The sequence below is a fragment of the Fistularia commersonii genome, chromosome 1 (assembly GCF_037954325.1).
Source record: "Fistularia commersonii isolate RoL2024-O1a breed Wild chromosome 1, RoL_Fcom_v1.0, whole genome shotgun sequence".
Classification (NCBI taxonomy): domain Eukaryota; kingdom Metazoa; phylum Chordata; class Actinopteri; order Syngnathiformes; family Fistulariidae; genus Fistularia; species Fistularia commersonii.
The window spans coordinates 24,544,889-24,560,322 of NC_141284.1; the positions used below are offsets into that span (position 1 = coordinate 24,544,889).

Genomic DNA, 15,434 nt, shown 5'->3' on the forward strand with positions numbered 1-15,434 from the left:
ATCCCAAGACATGACTAGTAATGGAGTGTGAATGGAGGGGAAAAGGGGACGGTTTATCTGATTTTAACTGAAAACAAAAGATTTGTTCATTATAGTTAAATTTCAGAAACAAAGTCCAGTTGCCGTGATATGATTTGATAGACCATGATCTGGATGAGAACCTTGAGAAATGTTTTTGTTAGTCTCAAAAATGTCAAATATCTACTGATGACTGGGGAAAAAGTACAAATTTTAAAGCTGTATCTTTTCGGAGGATTTAAAGTAATGCCTTTATTACAGTGAACTTAAAAAAAATGAAATGACAAGGTGAAGTTCATATCTTTATTAGCAACGGTGTTTCAGGGAACGGGGTGCTCTTAGATGCATATTTAGAACTTAGACATGATCGGAAAACCTTTCGTTTACAGTCTTGCTTGGTTGAAGTGAGTTTGCTGGAGCAAAAACAGGTTATTGTTAAGAGCAGTAGATATTGGTTTAAGGGCACACAGCTGGAGTGAAGGCAAGGACAATTGGAAACAGGGGAGGAGGGACTCCACTAAATCCGTTGTGCTTGTTGCAGCAGCTACAGTGAGGTTTGTAAACAGTGAACAGCAATAAGGCAGCTGGTTACACCACAGGCAGGAAATTAAACAGGTTATGGCACAAAGATTCACAGATGTGGGCCTGAAAACATGCATGAACAATTTACTGGGATATCACTTGTGTAGAATGCCACATATTGTAAGAAGAAAACTATCAACATCACTTGATGATGTGGTTTGAACTATATAACAACTGACCCACATTTTAGCTCTGTGCCATGCAAAATACAAACACAATAAGACAGTGTCACGTGACAGCTGTGGACACAGTGTATAACAGCCTGAGAGGAAGGAGTGCAAAAACAAAGCATGAACCTGTTGCTGCATTTTGAGATAGGTTTGGAAAGCAGGATCGGGAATGAAGAAATCCAGCAGACGCTGCTGCCCCAATTTTCCCTTTCAACATTAGGCCCTTTCAGTTGTCTATGTTGCTGAAAAGGTTCCATATTTTTAGGAAGACTAAATCATCTCCTTCAGACACACAAGAACACTGAAAGAAAACTGACATTATGAGGGGGGGAAAAGAAAAAACTACCTGAAACATTAGTCTCACACTGGAAATTAAGCAGTTTCATCAATCACAAGCTAGCATCTCCGTATACCAGCAAGTAACATGTTGTATTTTATTGGTTGGTATTGCTATTAATTGTTAAGATTCTATGAACCCCAATACTAATCATTCGGTTTTTAGATGTAATTTCACAAAATTCAGAGTTAGAGATTAATTTTCAACCTTAGATTTGAGGATTATAGGACTCCTGGAACTAAGGACATAATTTAAGGTGTGAGTGTGTATGTATATATATATATATATATATATATATATATATATATATATATATATATGTAAAATTTCCTCTAGATTGAGAGTATTTGCATGGGCTATATGGAATTACTTTCATTTTTGTATTGTGGAATCAAGCTCAAGATTCACAAAACCAAAAGCTGATTTAGAGGAAAAACCAATGCAGTCAATTTCAAGGAGAGATTTGTACTTAAACATGCATAACTGTATTATTCTCGCCGCACTGTTGCTCCACTGAGGAAATGTTCATGGAGATGTCTCATTGACTCTCGATTGCCTTCACATTAAGTTTCAAACACAAGTAAAATTTGCAATTATAGCTTTTGATTGCCATGTTTAAAGGTGAGGATTAAAATAGCCACATCACAATCCTTCTCTGATTACCCAATAACAGACAAAAGTAACTCCATAGTGCTGGTAGGTAGATTGCATTTTCCCATGTTAGCTCTTTCCTGGTGTTTTCATACTATGCTAAATTGACAAAAGTGCTGATGAACGTGGGCGGATGATTTGCATTTCTTCAACGGAACTCGACGGCAAACAATTCAAAATGTCAGCTGGTCCAACATGACAAAATAAATGGTTTACTCTGTCATTCATACACGTTATAGCAGGTGCCTTGGTTCCTGGGATTGGGAGGGTAGGGGGGGGTTCAATCCCACACTGAACCATTGCAAGTGGTCATCTGTCCGTAACACTCCTCCCCGCCCGCTACTTTAGGAAGGAGTCCAGCTTACGCTCAATGTTGGCGAAGGAGTCGTCACCCATGTAGTCGATCTGGCCGGCTTCCCAGCGTTGCTTTCTCTCCTCCGATGAAATCTGAGGATGGGGAGGAGGAGCCGAGGCTGTCGGCTGCTCTCTCGCGTCCTCGTGAAACTTGTCCTGTGTGACACAAAAAAAGAAATAATGGTCTCATTAAGCAGAATGAGAGCAAAACTTTATATGGCCTTATTTGTACGTGTTCAGTCCTTCTAGGAGTCCTGTCAGCCACGCTTTGTTTTTTTTTAACCCGAGTCACTAAATGGTACTTCTAGGAAATACAGAGGAAATGTCAAAGGACAGTGACACATTTTGTAACCCACTTGCAGCAGTAGATTTTTTTTCAAGGATGATGTAATTTGTAGGTTTCCAGTTTTTGCATCATGTCAACATAAACTTAAAATATTGTGTAGGATTAAAAAAAAAAAAATACAACAATCTAAATTTAAAAACCCTACCAAGGAACATCAGGTGAAACATTTTCTTTATAAAAAAAAACCTGGTAATTTTGAAAAATCACCAGAGCATGATATCAAAGCACAACACACACTAGGATCTCAAATTCACTAGAACTCCTTTGCTCTGTGTGCCTTAATAAATAATTTCTTTGAGAAACCCAAGCGAATTCCAAGCATGTTGACCACCAGCTAAAGATGCTGTAAAAAATTGAAAACTATGAACAAGGTTTCTTCAGATTATTCTAAAGAAACCATATTCGAAGATTTGTTTTGAGGCACCGGTATTACTTCCCCATATTCTCCCTTCCAGGATTGGTCATGTAAAATTATCACCAAAACTCCACAAAATAAACATATCTGTTTAAATCCCATGTTTGTGTCAGTAAGTGTTAAAATCATCTTAAGAATGTTTTTTACGTTCTTCCACCTTGGTCTTAAATATTACTAGTTAACAGAGCTATACAAGACTAGGTGGTTGCAGTGTGTTTGGTTATGCTATCGCATTTTTTTCCCCCCAGGTCTTTAAACAAATCCTGATAAAAAGTCCTTCCCAAACAGTGTTTTTCCGGTAATTATGAAAAATGCTCTGACTCGTTTGACGAGATCCTTCGCCGGGATTTTACACACCTGCTTTGGTGACTAATTCACTCAATAACCTGTCACAACAGAAAGCACCGCAACTGGCAGTCACTTCATTAGTGTTAACTTGAACAAAAACACAAAAAAATACCTTCAGGTTTTTATGCGGTGGTGAGAACAGAGCTGCAGTAAAAGTCATTCATGAGTTGGTTATTTACGGGAGACTTATGCAATTTAAAAACATGCAAGAGGAAAAAAAAAAGAATCCAGCCAACAATGACATGTTGCAACACGATGAAGATATCGCAATGATGCAACACAACGCCACACGGATAAACATTCTAAAAACAAACTTAAAAAAAATAAATAAATAAAAGGCAGCACAAGTGATAATATACAACCTCTGATGCTTCTATGAAGCCGCTATTGAAGGGAGAGTCCCCATAGGCTTGCTGCAGTGCAGGCAGCACGGACTTGGCGTACAGCTGCCACCACGTGAGCAGGAAATCTGGGTGCAGTTGGGATGTGCCGGGGGAGAGGGAGTGCCCGATGACTTCTCCCCTCTGACTGTCGTAAGAGTAGTTCCACGGCTTCATGTTTCCCAGAAAGTGAACCACCTTGGCATCACGGCCGTAACTGTGAAAGGAAAGCATTTAAAAAAGGGCACGGAGGGGTGTGAGAAAGAGGGACAAGAAACAGACATACCATTCAAGTCATGTGGAAACATTTCCGGAAGAACTAGGAAAACCCTCTTGTTTGTTATTTTTTTTTTACATAAGATGCGGCACATACGATCAGCAAAGCAATGGGGGGGCCGTGGCTACTGCTGAAACGGGCATAAAGTCTTGAAATGCGCCACATTTCGAAAAATATTTCAATGAGGTAAATAGATGAAAAAGCAAAAAACAGATCTTTGAGTTTAAGAGGGGGGAAAAAAATTATGCAGGTCAAACAAAATTGTTTGGAAAAATGTCACAGTTATAAAAATATGAAAAAAGAAAAATATCAAAAATTTACTTGAGCAGTTATTCTAATGTTAATTCCTAATCCATACTCACAAATAACTCAGATCTTAAATAGTAATTTCCTGCTAATTCTAATGAAACTTCTTGATAACGTGTTTGCTTTTAGGTAATTTTAGGGTTTTTGAGGTAACGGATTCATGGAGTCTTTTTTTCTCAATTACTGGTAAATCCTAGATTTACCACAACATTTCAGGGAAAGGAAAAAAAAAAAAACAATTTGTGGTGAAAAATAGCTATTTGCAGTCATTACAAACAAAAAAATATATTGAGCCCGAAGGATAAGTATTTTTAAGGGGACAGGAAAAGTATTAGTATTAGTAAAAGTATTTATTAGACAGTGAGGCCACGGTTAGATTTCCCTCAATGCATACAATTATTGTATGCAATATAGCTACAATAATTGCAGCTAAATTAGTGACTTCTTGTGACCCAACATGCAACAGACACACAAACCTTTGAACCGACCTTGGGATTTTTATGCTTCTGAACACAAAAACATATTTAATGTTTCACCAGGAAAATCAGGGAGATAAAGATGAAAGTGGAGTTGTGATGTAACTATGCACGCTCTGTGTGTGTGTGTGTGTGTGTGTGTCCACTGACTGTTTGAACGCCGGTAGATAGGAGTAGATGGAAACACTGCTGAGGTTGTAGATGAACGGGAGGTGTTTGGAGATATCTGCTGTTGCCCAAGTGTCAAAGTAACTGTTGAGGACTCCCTGATCTCCACCTGCAGACCGAACAGAAACACAGAAACAGACAAAAGCGTTACAAAACTTAACTTCTAAGCCTTACTCGCAAATAGAAAGCAAGTTTGATTTGCATTGTTGGTGTCAGACACAATGGTTGTTTCAATGGGTCTGAGAAATTATGAGTGGTTGTAGCCTTCATTTATCAAATGTGTAATTTTTTTGTGCACTTTAAATCCATGTGATATTTACCTCATCCACCCTCTCTTCCTTGGCTTTTGAAATCCAAACCGACACAGTACATATAAATACCAAGTCATGTGTTTCCAGATCACATGCCAAATATTCCCAACAGTGTCCTTTAAAACAAATAAACACTAAGATCTATGTTGACAATAGTGGAGGGTGATGCTGCATGCAGAGATCACATTTTGTAAAATCATGCATACAAAATGATCTATGTAACACAGTGTTTGTTAACAGGAGAAAGCCAGGAATGGGCGGACAGTGTGAGGACAACGCGGATCAAGGTTAAGATTGGGACATCTGCAGTCTGAATGTGTGTGTGTGTGTGTGTGTGTGAGGGGTTAGCAAGATATCAACTGAATGATCCAGCTGCTCTGTGCTCCTCAAAGTCTTTGGTTGCAGTCAACGTGGAAATCCTTGTGGCAGTTTTATAATTCCTTCAGTTCAGCATTTGAATCAAGCTGTTTAATTTGTTTTTATGTTTTATAAACAGAAGTTGTTTTAAAGCATGATTTGTAACCCCATCCCATGTACTTAGTAACTACAGTCGAACATGAGAATTTTTGTCTGAGCGATCTGGTTGCATCCAAACAAGCCAAAACAACAGAAAAAGATTGTGCAATTACGTATTAAGACAAAAAAAAAAAATCCTGTTAAGATTCACATGTGCATTGAACTGCATGCGATTATAAAAACGGGCAAGAAAATCATTGAAATTCAGACTACTGACTATCCATTTTTCCAAGCGAAATCCTTTTTTTTTCCGCAAACATTAGCCTTAAAACAGGTATCACATGTTTGCCTCATATTTGTTGATCAATGACAATTTTACAAATTGGTTATTGAATAAAGAAAAATCTTAATACTATGTTTGGTCCCAGCAAACACCAATGTCAAGGCCTGGACTTCAATCATTTCACTAAAAATACTGAAAACAGCTGACTGTATATTATTTAAATATCTTTTTTTTTTTTTCTGCCGTGCTGTTAAGCAACAATAATCCAGCATCTTCCAAACGTCAAAATGCAAGTGTCGAGACTGACATTTCAGTGTCAAAAATAATCATTACCCTAAGGAGGTTCTATAATTGACCTTTCAGAAAAATGTATATTTCACCTAGACTTTGTCTCTCCAACCACTGACATGGACACCATTGCTTGACCTCTTTGACCTTCCACAAAACGAAATCAAATGTCCGATCCAAGGTATGGGATTGTTTTATTGTACCTTATGGATTTGAGATATCCTCTTTTAAGGTTTATTGCTTAAGTACTCCATGTTTTCCCCTGAATCTGGGCTTTATGTAAATGAGAGCCATAATGGATCCACAAATGGATTGAATTTTTTTCCCCTTCAATTAACAACTCCACATTCCTGGGTTGGGTGTCTTGTTTCTCACAGAAATGCATACCAGCTGCAGATGTTTTGTTAAATATCTGAGACAGCTCCAGTCAGGAGCAGCAACTGGAATGTATTGTGTTGGCGCACTAGTAGAAAAACATCTCAGTGTACACCATAATAAGTCTTATTAGCTCAGTGTAGGGTTCCCACTCATGTAACTCAGTCACATTCCTATGTGACATTACATCTTACAGTCTTTATTAGGGATTTAGGAGAAGTGAAGGAAAATGTGAAAGTTTGAAATGTGAAAAATTCTCAGCAATGACTTCTTGACTTTGGTTGCCCCCTCACTTTCTGAACAACAGGACAGGCACATAGTGAAGTGCAGCTTCTACCTGCTAGTCTGATCTTGTCTTGCATAGAGGTCAATCATTGATAAATTGGGTGTAAAAATTTGTTTTCGCAGTTCTTAGCCCTGTGAAAATTCTTGCATTAAACATCATAAAACATCCTGCATTGTTTTCATTTTTTGAGAACATAGTGAAGGAGGAAAATAAAATGCGGTGTCTCACCATCAAAGCTGCCGTTTTCAGCACAGAATGCCAGGAGCTTTTCGTGCGTCTCGTTGGACGGCGTGAAAACAAAAACCCCTGAGTTGAAACAGTCTGGCCAACCGGGATCGGGTGCCGCGGAAAGCTCCTCCCTGTCAAAAAGCTCATCTATGTTTGAGAGCACCTACAAATATCAAAAATAAGTTAGATTCACCAACTGAAAAAAAGTCTGGTAGTCTTTTTCAATTCAAAGGTAAAATGCATAAATATGACGAGACTGCTGTTTTCAATACATAAACAAACATCTCTAATTGAATTGCCTTTTCTTGTATACGGGTTGCTTCTCACCAGTGTATCTGCATCCATGAACACACACTTGCTGTAGTGTGTGAGGGTCCAGCAGTGCAGCTTGGTGAATGTGACTCCCAGGTCTGGACGCTTCATCAGGGACAGATGAGCTGCATCACCAGAGTCCATGACATCAACCACACGCACCTCATCAAAGATAGAGCGCAGGACCTCTCTGGCAGACATCATAAGGAGAGGCAGTTATGTTTAACGTCGTGTGTGTGATACAACATCCTTTATGAGGCTTATGCTCACTATTAAAGAGGTTTCATGCAGTGTTAGTTACCATTTTGTTTTTTTACCTGCTGGGATCACCGACATGGGGTCCTATGAGGATGACAAGTTTCCTGGTTGTGTTGTGGTTCCGTAAGGACTGTCCAAGAACCATTGCTCCTTTGGCATAGCCGTCGTTCGTGGCCAACGTCACAAAGGCTTGGTCTGACGTGGAAATAGAAAACACTCGTCATACTTCCGTCATTTCTGACAATCACGTCACGCATTCTGTCCCAAAAGGTGCTCCTCGGTTTGGAATGTTGCCGCGTTTTACAGCTTCGTGACTGGAAACTGCCAATAAAGCCAGTTGCTGATGGAAATCGTTCTCTTGGAACAAACAGTAAAGAACACTTTTCTAAAAGCATGTTGACAGTTATTGGGCAGCTTTTCTCTTCTTTAAGAATCAGGAGTCCAATAAAGTTCAGTTCTTGGATCTTGTGACACAACAAAGATTGGTTTCTTCTGGTGTTTTTCCTTTTCACAAGTGGTGCTACTGGTGCACAGGTGAAAGACACTAGAAAAAAAAACAAACCAAAACACACACTGCCTTAAAGAAACAGTGTGACAGTGTACTTTGAATATCAGTTTATTTGAATCAAGATAAATTGAGCCTTTGCTGACAACAGAACCAGGTGCTCACTTAAATGTTTAATGGTTGGATGACTTGCGTAGAGGAGAAGGGTGAGGCCTAATGATTCGAGACATTCCAATCTACCCAAGGGTAAAAGTAAAACTACCGAGAAGCTGTCTGAGGATCATTCCTGAAGGATTTGGTTTGTGCAGCAGCGGCACAAGTGACTACACAGCATAGACTTTCTGGTCAGTCATTCCCCCTAATAAATGCATTATCTATAAATTCTGTATAGCAGAGATTATTATCACTGAGATGATGGAAAATAAGAAGTTATGTACTCAAAATTCAAAAATGTAAGATGTAAAACCCTGACCAGGTAGCACAGAGACACAGTGGTTAGTACTCCTGCCTCCCAGCGTAAAGGACCCCGCTTTCATTCCCACGAGTGGCCTTTCGATGAGAGTTTTTCTCCTTACTCTCCATGTATCGGCCTGGGTTTCCTCCCACAGTGGGAAAAACATGCAGGACATTAATTTGAAGAAACTGGGAAAAACTGCCCACATGCGTGACACGGTGTGAATGGTCGTCTGTCTCTATATGAGGCCCTGGGATCGACTGGCGTCCGGTCCAGTGCGCACCCTGCCTCTCGCCCAATGACAACCAGGACTAGCTCAAGCATCCCGACAATCCTAAGTGCAGTATAAGCAGTGGATGAGATCCTGCCTGAAAACACCAAGCAATAATCAGTAGAAAGAATGCAGACGATAGGTATTTCTACATCAGGGGTCTTAGACTCGTGGCCCGCGGGCCAATTGCTGCACTCGGAACAATATTTTGTTGACCCCTGCCTGAAATCAAATCTTTGTGTTAGTGCGGCCCGTGCGTTTTTTTTATCACATGCATCAGGGTGTTTTATACAATGGGTTTCAAAAAACCAACGGGCAAGGAAAAAATGGAAAAAGTAACTTTGCGATAAATTTTTTGCTTCAAAATTCGAAAATAAAATGATTTTTTGTGACATCGTCAAAATGATCTTTTCTTATTTCTATAAAAACCACAAAAAAAAGCAGCAAAAAAAAAAAAACGGTAAAATTAAAAAGAGTGATTTAATAACCAGAATACCCACCATTAGCCTTGTAAACATTATACCTCTTCTTACATATGCTCCTAATCAATTTTCAAATAAACTCTGGTGGCAAATTTTCCCACAGAGACAAGATTTTCTCTTTTAACTCAACAATATTTTTAGGGTGTAATTTCATCAATTCTTTCTTTAATATCCTTTTTTAACATAAATTCGTCATGTATTTTTTTGGAGGGACTGTCCATTCCATATAAAGATTTTTATGATTTACCTGTTTACCTTCTTCACTCTAAAACAAAGGAAAAATTTGGACTTAGTGTTACTTCTAGTCAATGATTTTACTGGTCCGGACCCCTTGACATCAAATTAGGCCGTACGTGGCCCCCAGACCAAAATGAATTTGACACCCCTGCTCTACACTGACTTCTGTTGCATCCACCGTTTTATATAGTGCTGTGATTAACAACTGTGGATGGAGTGTGTGTGTGTGTGTGTGGGGGGGGGGGGGGGGGGGGGGTCTGTGGGGCTGCTCTTGGGCCCAAAGCCAACAGATACCATTCATCAAGCTGAATGTGTGAGTTGTTGGGTGCTTCGGGGGAAACTTGATCAAAGAGAGTTTTGTCTGGTTGCTAGGGTTTGTTTGGAGGAGCTTAAGACAAGCTCAGTGCGGCCTGTGAGATGTTCTGGATGTGTGTACGGTGTTCCCACAGTTTGTCACATAAATGACATCCAGTTTGTGAAGCACAATCTAATTTTGTCATTGTCTATTAAGACTAAGATACACTTTTCCTGGATATAAAAATACTGAATTAACCTACTGATAAAACAGTAGTTTTTGCTTTTTTTGCTTTGTAATTTGTAAACATTGCTGACGTTACTGCTAATTATACCTTCCTGCCCTCTGAGCATGTGATCGGTATGGGAAGACTGACAATAAGGACCATTTATAGTAATACAGGGGAAGAAAAAAAAAAAAAACCTCGAAGGCCACACATTGTGGCGCACGTCCACACCAGGAACATGTTCAGCAAGTGAAAATATTAAGTTAGGGAGTTCATAAAGTCAGTTTCTGAAAATAAAAGCACAAAGTGCATTCGTTGTGCTGAAGCGCATCGACAGGATGCTCTTCGAAAATTGTGAAATTGACCAAGATAGGGAGATTATGCAACGTTACTTTCAACACAATACAGGAAAGCGGAATTTTCCCCATTCACGTTGTTTTTACGTGGGTCTTTAGAAGTAATTTGCAGAGAAACTGCAAAATAGGTTGTCACTGACGGGACCAAAAAAAAAAAAAAAGTGGGGGTCGACACCTTGTTGGACTTTAATAAACGGAAATCGTCCAAATTCTGCAAATTCTTGCTTGGCATCATCGCTTATCAGTCAAGGCATTCATTATCTCCACGTTTGCTGATTATCAGCTAAAACAACTAAAAAAAAAAAAAAAGAAAAAAAAAAGGGAGGGGTAGCAAAGTACAGACACCGAGGGACGGATTTTGCAACTGGACGAATTTGTTTATTAATTTTGTTTATTTTTTTATTTTTTTAAAGACTGGAAATCAACCAGCACAACGACATTAATTTTGAAAACCGTGCACCGGAAGTGCTGCTGCTAATGGCGGCGCGCTTGATTATGGTCCAAAACCTCTGCAGCAAGTCACCGAACCAAATTCATCACGACCACAACGGTCGATGCACAGCGATCCACGAACTCAAAATCTCGTTTTCTGTCGACGTGAAAGACGAGGAAACATATACACTTGTCACAGTCTTGGAAATACAGGATAAAAACGTTTAACGGGGGGTAAATGAACTAGGTAGCGCGTCCGGTCCGGGTCGGACCGGCACGTCAGAAGAGCGGCCGAATGTCCACCGAGTCCTGGCGTATCTTACCCGACATGGTGCCCTGGAGGGATTCAGCCCGGGGGTCTGGGGTCCTGAAAACACGGTAGAAGAGTTTGCACTGCGAAGAGCAGAGCCTCAGCAGCTGGGAGCAATTCAGCGCAGGAATTAAACCCAACATTTTCCGGGTCACGTGATCAGTGACAGCTGACACGCCCCCTGCTTCTGATTGACACTTTTTTTTTGCCGTTAAAGCGACCACACTTGGTAAAGGCGCAGTAAGAATGGGTCACCAGGGGAAACTTTTCCAATTAAGATCGTGGACCTTCTTTAATTATGCACCTGAGGTGCAAGTTCTTAATTGAAAGAGTTTTCACTCCTATCAGGTGCAAGATGTGTTCATGCCTGGTGAGGCACTGACTGATGTGCCTCACCTGCCATGATAGCTCAGCACAAGAAACTAGTAGCATACATTCAGTTGTTGACAAAGACACTATACGTTGGAAATATAGTTAATATAGCAAATTTCATATAGTATTTCAACATTTTAATAGCGGCATACAGAGACAGCAATATGGTCTTGGTGCAGAGCATGCCAGCAGTCAGCCATCATTGCGCAATCGACGTTGAGGCTCAACAGTCTGCAGCCTCACCGCACGTCTCTTTTTGAACAGTAAATGTGAAAATCCAATGATTTTGAATTAAAAAAAAATCTAAAACTGGCAAAGTTAAATAAAAATATCATTATAATGCAAATCGGTGATAAATATGGCCATTTAATTATTTTTTCATTTTACATTTTTTTTCTTTGCAAGATTGGCAAGTGAGGCACGGCCTCCCCTGACTGCACATCACTGACCTGAATGCAATATGAGTTGTGGCTTTTACTTACCTTAAATATTTGTGGATGTTCTCAGCCATCCGGTCATGGTAAGTTCTTGTCAAAACCTTGTGGTCGTGGCAGCTAGACTTTAATTTCTTCACTTGAATAAATTTCATCCCTCATTCGTGAGGCTTCTTCAATTCTGATGACCTGTGTTTCACATTCAGAAACTCTCCACAGGGAAATATAGAGAAATATGTTGTAAATGTATGAGTGTTTCATTGCAGTACACAGGTTAAATTGTGAGAAAAACAGAGCTGACTGAAGCGATAGATAGAAACCACGAGATCCTTGCACAACACTTACATCTAGTGGTCATGACTTTCATAGCAATTAAAATAGAAGAGGGTAAACAGTTACGGGACAGGCAGGTCATATATTTCCTAACTCATTGACAGGTCCAATGCAAAGACTACATATTTTCCCTTGTCTGTGGTAGTTTTTAATTATCTGGATCATGTTGACAGGAGTTGCCGGATGAAAATGATTCCAGCCACAGACACCTCAAGGAAAATGGGACTGACATACGTTACAACAACGTAATATTTTTGAAAAAAACAAAAAAAAACACAATCATGCCAAACACAAGAAATTCTAAACCCATCACTCAACTCATTAGCGCTCAACAAAAACATCTAGATGTATATATAATAAAACAGAAAATGGGAGTATATACACATCTGTATTATTATGAGCAAGCTGCCCTTTAATTCAAACACCTTGAGATGAGATGAGATGAGAACAACCTTATTTATCCCGAAGGAAATTGTTGTGCCAGAGTTTCAAGTAAAAAACATAACAGTAATAGATAATAGTAGAAAGGAGGAAGAATAAGAAATACAATGAAATATGAATTGTCTTAACTGTTAACTGTAACTACAAAGACTGAAGATTCCCTGCGGCTGAGGGAAGAGGAATTAAGTAGAACTAATAACAGAGTTATATGCAATCACTGTTAGTTTTTGTTGTTTTGGTTTTTTTTTTGCACAGACGTCACTGTGATCTGTAAGCGATATGTTAGACTTCCATAAATGTGCAATTCATATGGTTGAGTTGTGTGCCAACTAGTGTTATGTGTGTTCCTGTGTGTGTGGTTTTCTCTGTAGTCTCCCTGCTGCGCATGTGCTCTAAGGAGCAAGTCAGTGAATAATGCAGGAGGCTTTTTGAGAAAGTCTTTAGCTGACTGTTATACGCCGAAACCGACAGCCGATCTAGGCTCAGGGTCGACATCCAAAACTACAGGTGGTGAAGCATCATCAGGAGGTGGAACGCTTGTCTGAGTCCAGAGACTGTAACCGGAGAGGACCTCGGAGGCACAGAGTGAAAACTGGTCAGATCAAGTGTCTGAGAGACCTGAATGGGACGTAGAAAAATGGAAGCGTTTTACATGGTCTATTCAGAAGATAATTTCAGTAATGGCATTATAATGGACAGGTATGGAAATGTCTGTACTGTGTGTGTGATTCAGGTGTTTCTTGATTCGAGGTGGTTATTTGCTGTCTTTAAGGGTGCCAGGGGTGAAAATAGGTTGAAAGGGAGAGAAAAGGGGATGGTAAACAAGGAGTGAATTGTAAAAGAAAGGCAAATTAGAGGGAAATTAACCCCAAACTAGTTCTCAGCAAATTGCTTTTCCTCGTTTGGAAGCCTCAGCTTTGCTCGGGACTGCAAATCCCTCAACCTAACTGAGACTGAACGTAAGCCCTTAATTCCATCATTTTTCCTTCTTTCTTTACAGTTTCTTAAAGGCGACTTATTATTGCTGCTAAACAATTACTTGCCAAACCTATATACCAGCACAAGGATGCTGTAGGGAAGATTCAGGACCTAAACGGATAAGTCTAATGATGCAAATTTAAAGAGAAGCATCAGGGAATTGCCACCTGGGTGTTTAACTGTAATCGGAAAAGGGTGGAGAAAACAAGAGCACGTTCTGTGTGGTAGTGCATTCCTGAGTGTTGGGATAGAGGCTGAGCACTGCAGTAGAGCGGTTTCATCTGAGTGATGCATTTTGCCCTGTGCCTCGGGTTACAGGGCTTTGTGTGACAAAAAGACAGGTTGTGCAGGCAAACGGACAGCTCATGTTTTAAACATGTTTGACCACAATGCAAAATTTGACCACAGAAGAACCAGTGACAGATGACAACATGAATCAATTGTATGACTCACATTTGTACAGCAGCAGGTGGAAAAGGATAAATTGCGTATTTACATAGCCACAAAATGACATTTTAATCCGTCTTTGGACATCAGTATTCGTTTATTACCGGTTTAATGTTTTTGAAAGGTAAACTGAACTTGAATTTTCATCTTGTGCTCAACATCTGACACGGAATCTACCGTTTGAAATCTGGTGCAGTTTGTTGATACAAACTATTACTCATCGCTATTGTGTTTTTGAAAGAGCTTTATCGAAATGCTGCTCAAATATAAATGGAGTCAGAACAGTACTTAGGCCAGGTCCCAAGACAAACATCTATTGTTCTAATGGAAATGTACTAATACATAGTTAATTTTACTGATATACTTTTGTTTCCTTTTACCAATGTACTTCATATGTAAGCTCAAAAATCAGTTTTACTTTGTATCACATACATATGCAGAGCGAATCACTGCCCCCAAATATAGGACTATGTCTTATAGGGTATAGAAGAGCCTATGTCAATGGAAGTTCCTGCTTATAAGGTAAACAAAATGTCGCGTTTAAAACAGTTGTTTTCCCATGTCAAGATATGTATTTTTGGAAATACCCATGAATGGCTCCATTTTATTGTTTGAAAATCTTTTATAGGCATTCCCTGAAAAAAAAAATCCTTCCATGGGTGATGAATGTCTTACACTATGTTGTGTTTATGTATTTCTTTGGTGCAACACAAGACACCTATTTGGCCTTGACAGAGAGTCGACATCCTGTGTGGGATAAAAAGATGACAAATTTTGTGACAGAAAACAAAATGATCACATTGAAAAAGTGTTATATGTTAACTGTCAGACTACGCCTGTCCAAGGGTCCAGGCAGGTCAAAGATCCAATCTCTGACTCTCCCGAGTGACGTCTCCCAGGAGAGATAACCAATTCTCAGCCTACCTCGGCTCCAGCCTCTTTCGTGCACTGGTGTGACGCCCGGCGCAGCTCTGAGAGGCCGAGCAGCCGAATCGAAGGAAGAGGGATCCGCTCGGAGAGGATTACAACTTTGGACAGAGTCGCACTGGCTCCTATGAAGGTATCGTTCATTTATTAAGCTCTCACCTAAACCAAAAGGACAAGACGCGGAGTAACTGAGGCTGAAGGGTGTGGAAACTAGGGTGTGTGTGTGTATTGATTATTTTTGCACAACTGAACAGTGTAAGTGTTCTTTGTCGTTGCTGCTGATGAGAAAGCGATTGGTCGATTTAGAAA

The 15,434-nt window shown here is 39.8% G+C and overlaps 1 protein-coding gene across 1 annotated transcript; it reads right to left on the reverse strand.

Annotated features, from left to right (window-relative positions):
* Positions 1-307: 307 nt before the first annotated feature.
* On the reverse strand, positions 308-11,354 carry gyg1a (glycogenin 1a). Its single transcript, XM_086156255.1, has 7 exons — positions 11,207-11,354; positions 7,685-7,820; positions 7,383-7,557; positions 7,056-7,218; positions 4,811-4,937; positions 3,584-3,818; positions 308-2,268 (listed from the first exon to the last, which is right to left on the reverse strand). The coding sequence occupies exons 1-7, from the start codon at positions 11,334-11,336 to the stop codon at positions 2,098-2,100; spliced, it is 1,137 nt and encodes a 378-aa protein (XP_086012381.1). The 5' UTR covers positions 11,337-11,354; the 3' UTR covers positions 308-2,097.
* Positions 11,355-15,434: the final 4,080 nt, after the last annotated feature.

What these genes read in the sequence shown, in the direction of transcription:
- gyg1a (XM_086156255.1), bottom strand. Translation starts at nt 11,336, where the DNA reads ATGTTGGGTTTAATTCCTGCGCTGAATTGCTCCCAGCTGCTGAGGCTC. An exon ending in CATGTCGGTGATCCCAGCAG is followed by an intron (nt 7,558 to 7,684) that starts GTAAAAAAACAA and finishes GATGTCTGCCAG; the next exon opens with AGAGGTCCTGCGCTCTATCT. An exon ending in GCTTCATAGAAGCATCAGAG is followed by an intron (nt 2,269 to 3,583) that starts GTTGTATATTAT and finishes TGTGTCACACAG; the next exon opens with GACAAGTTTCACGAGGACGC.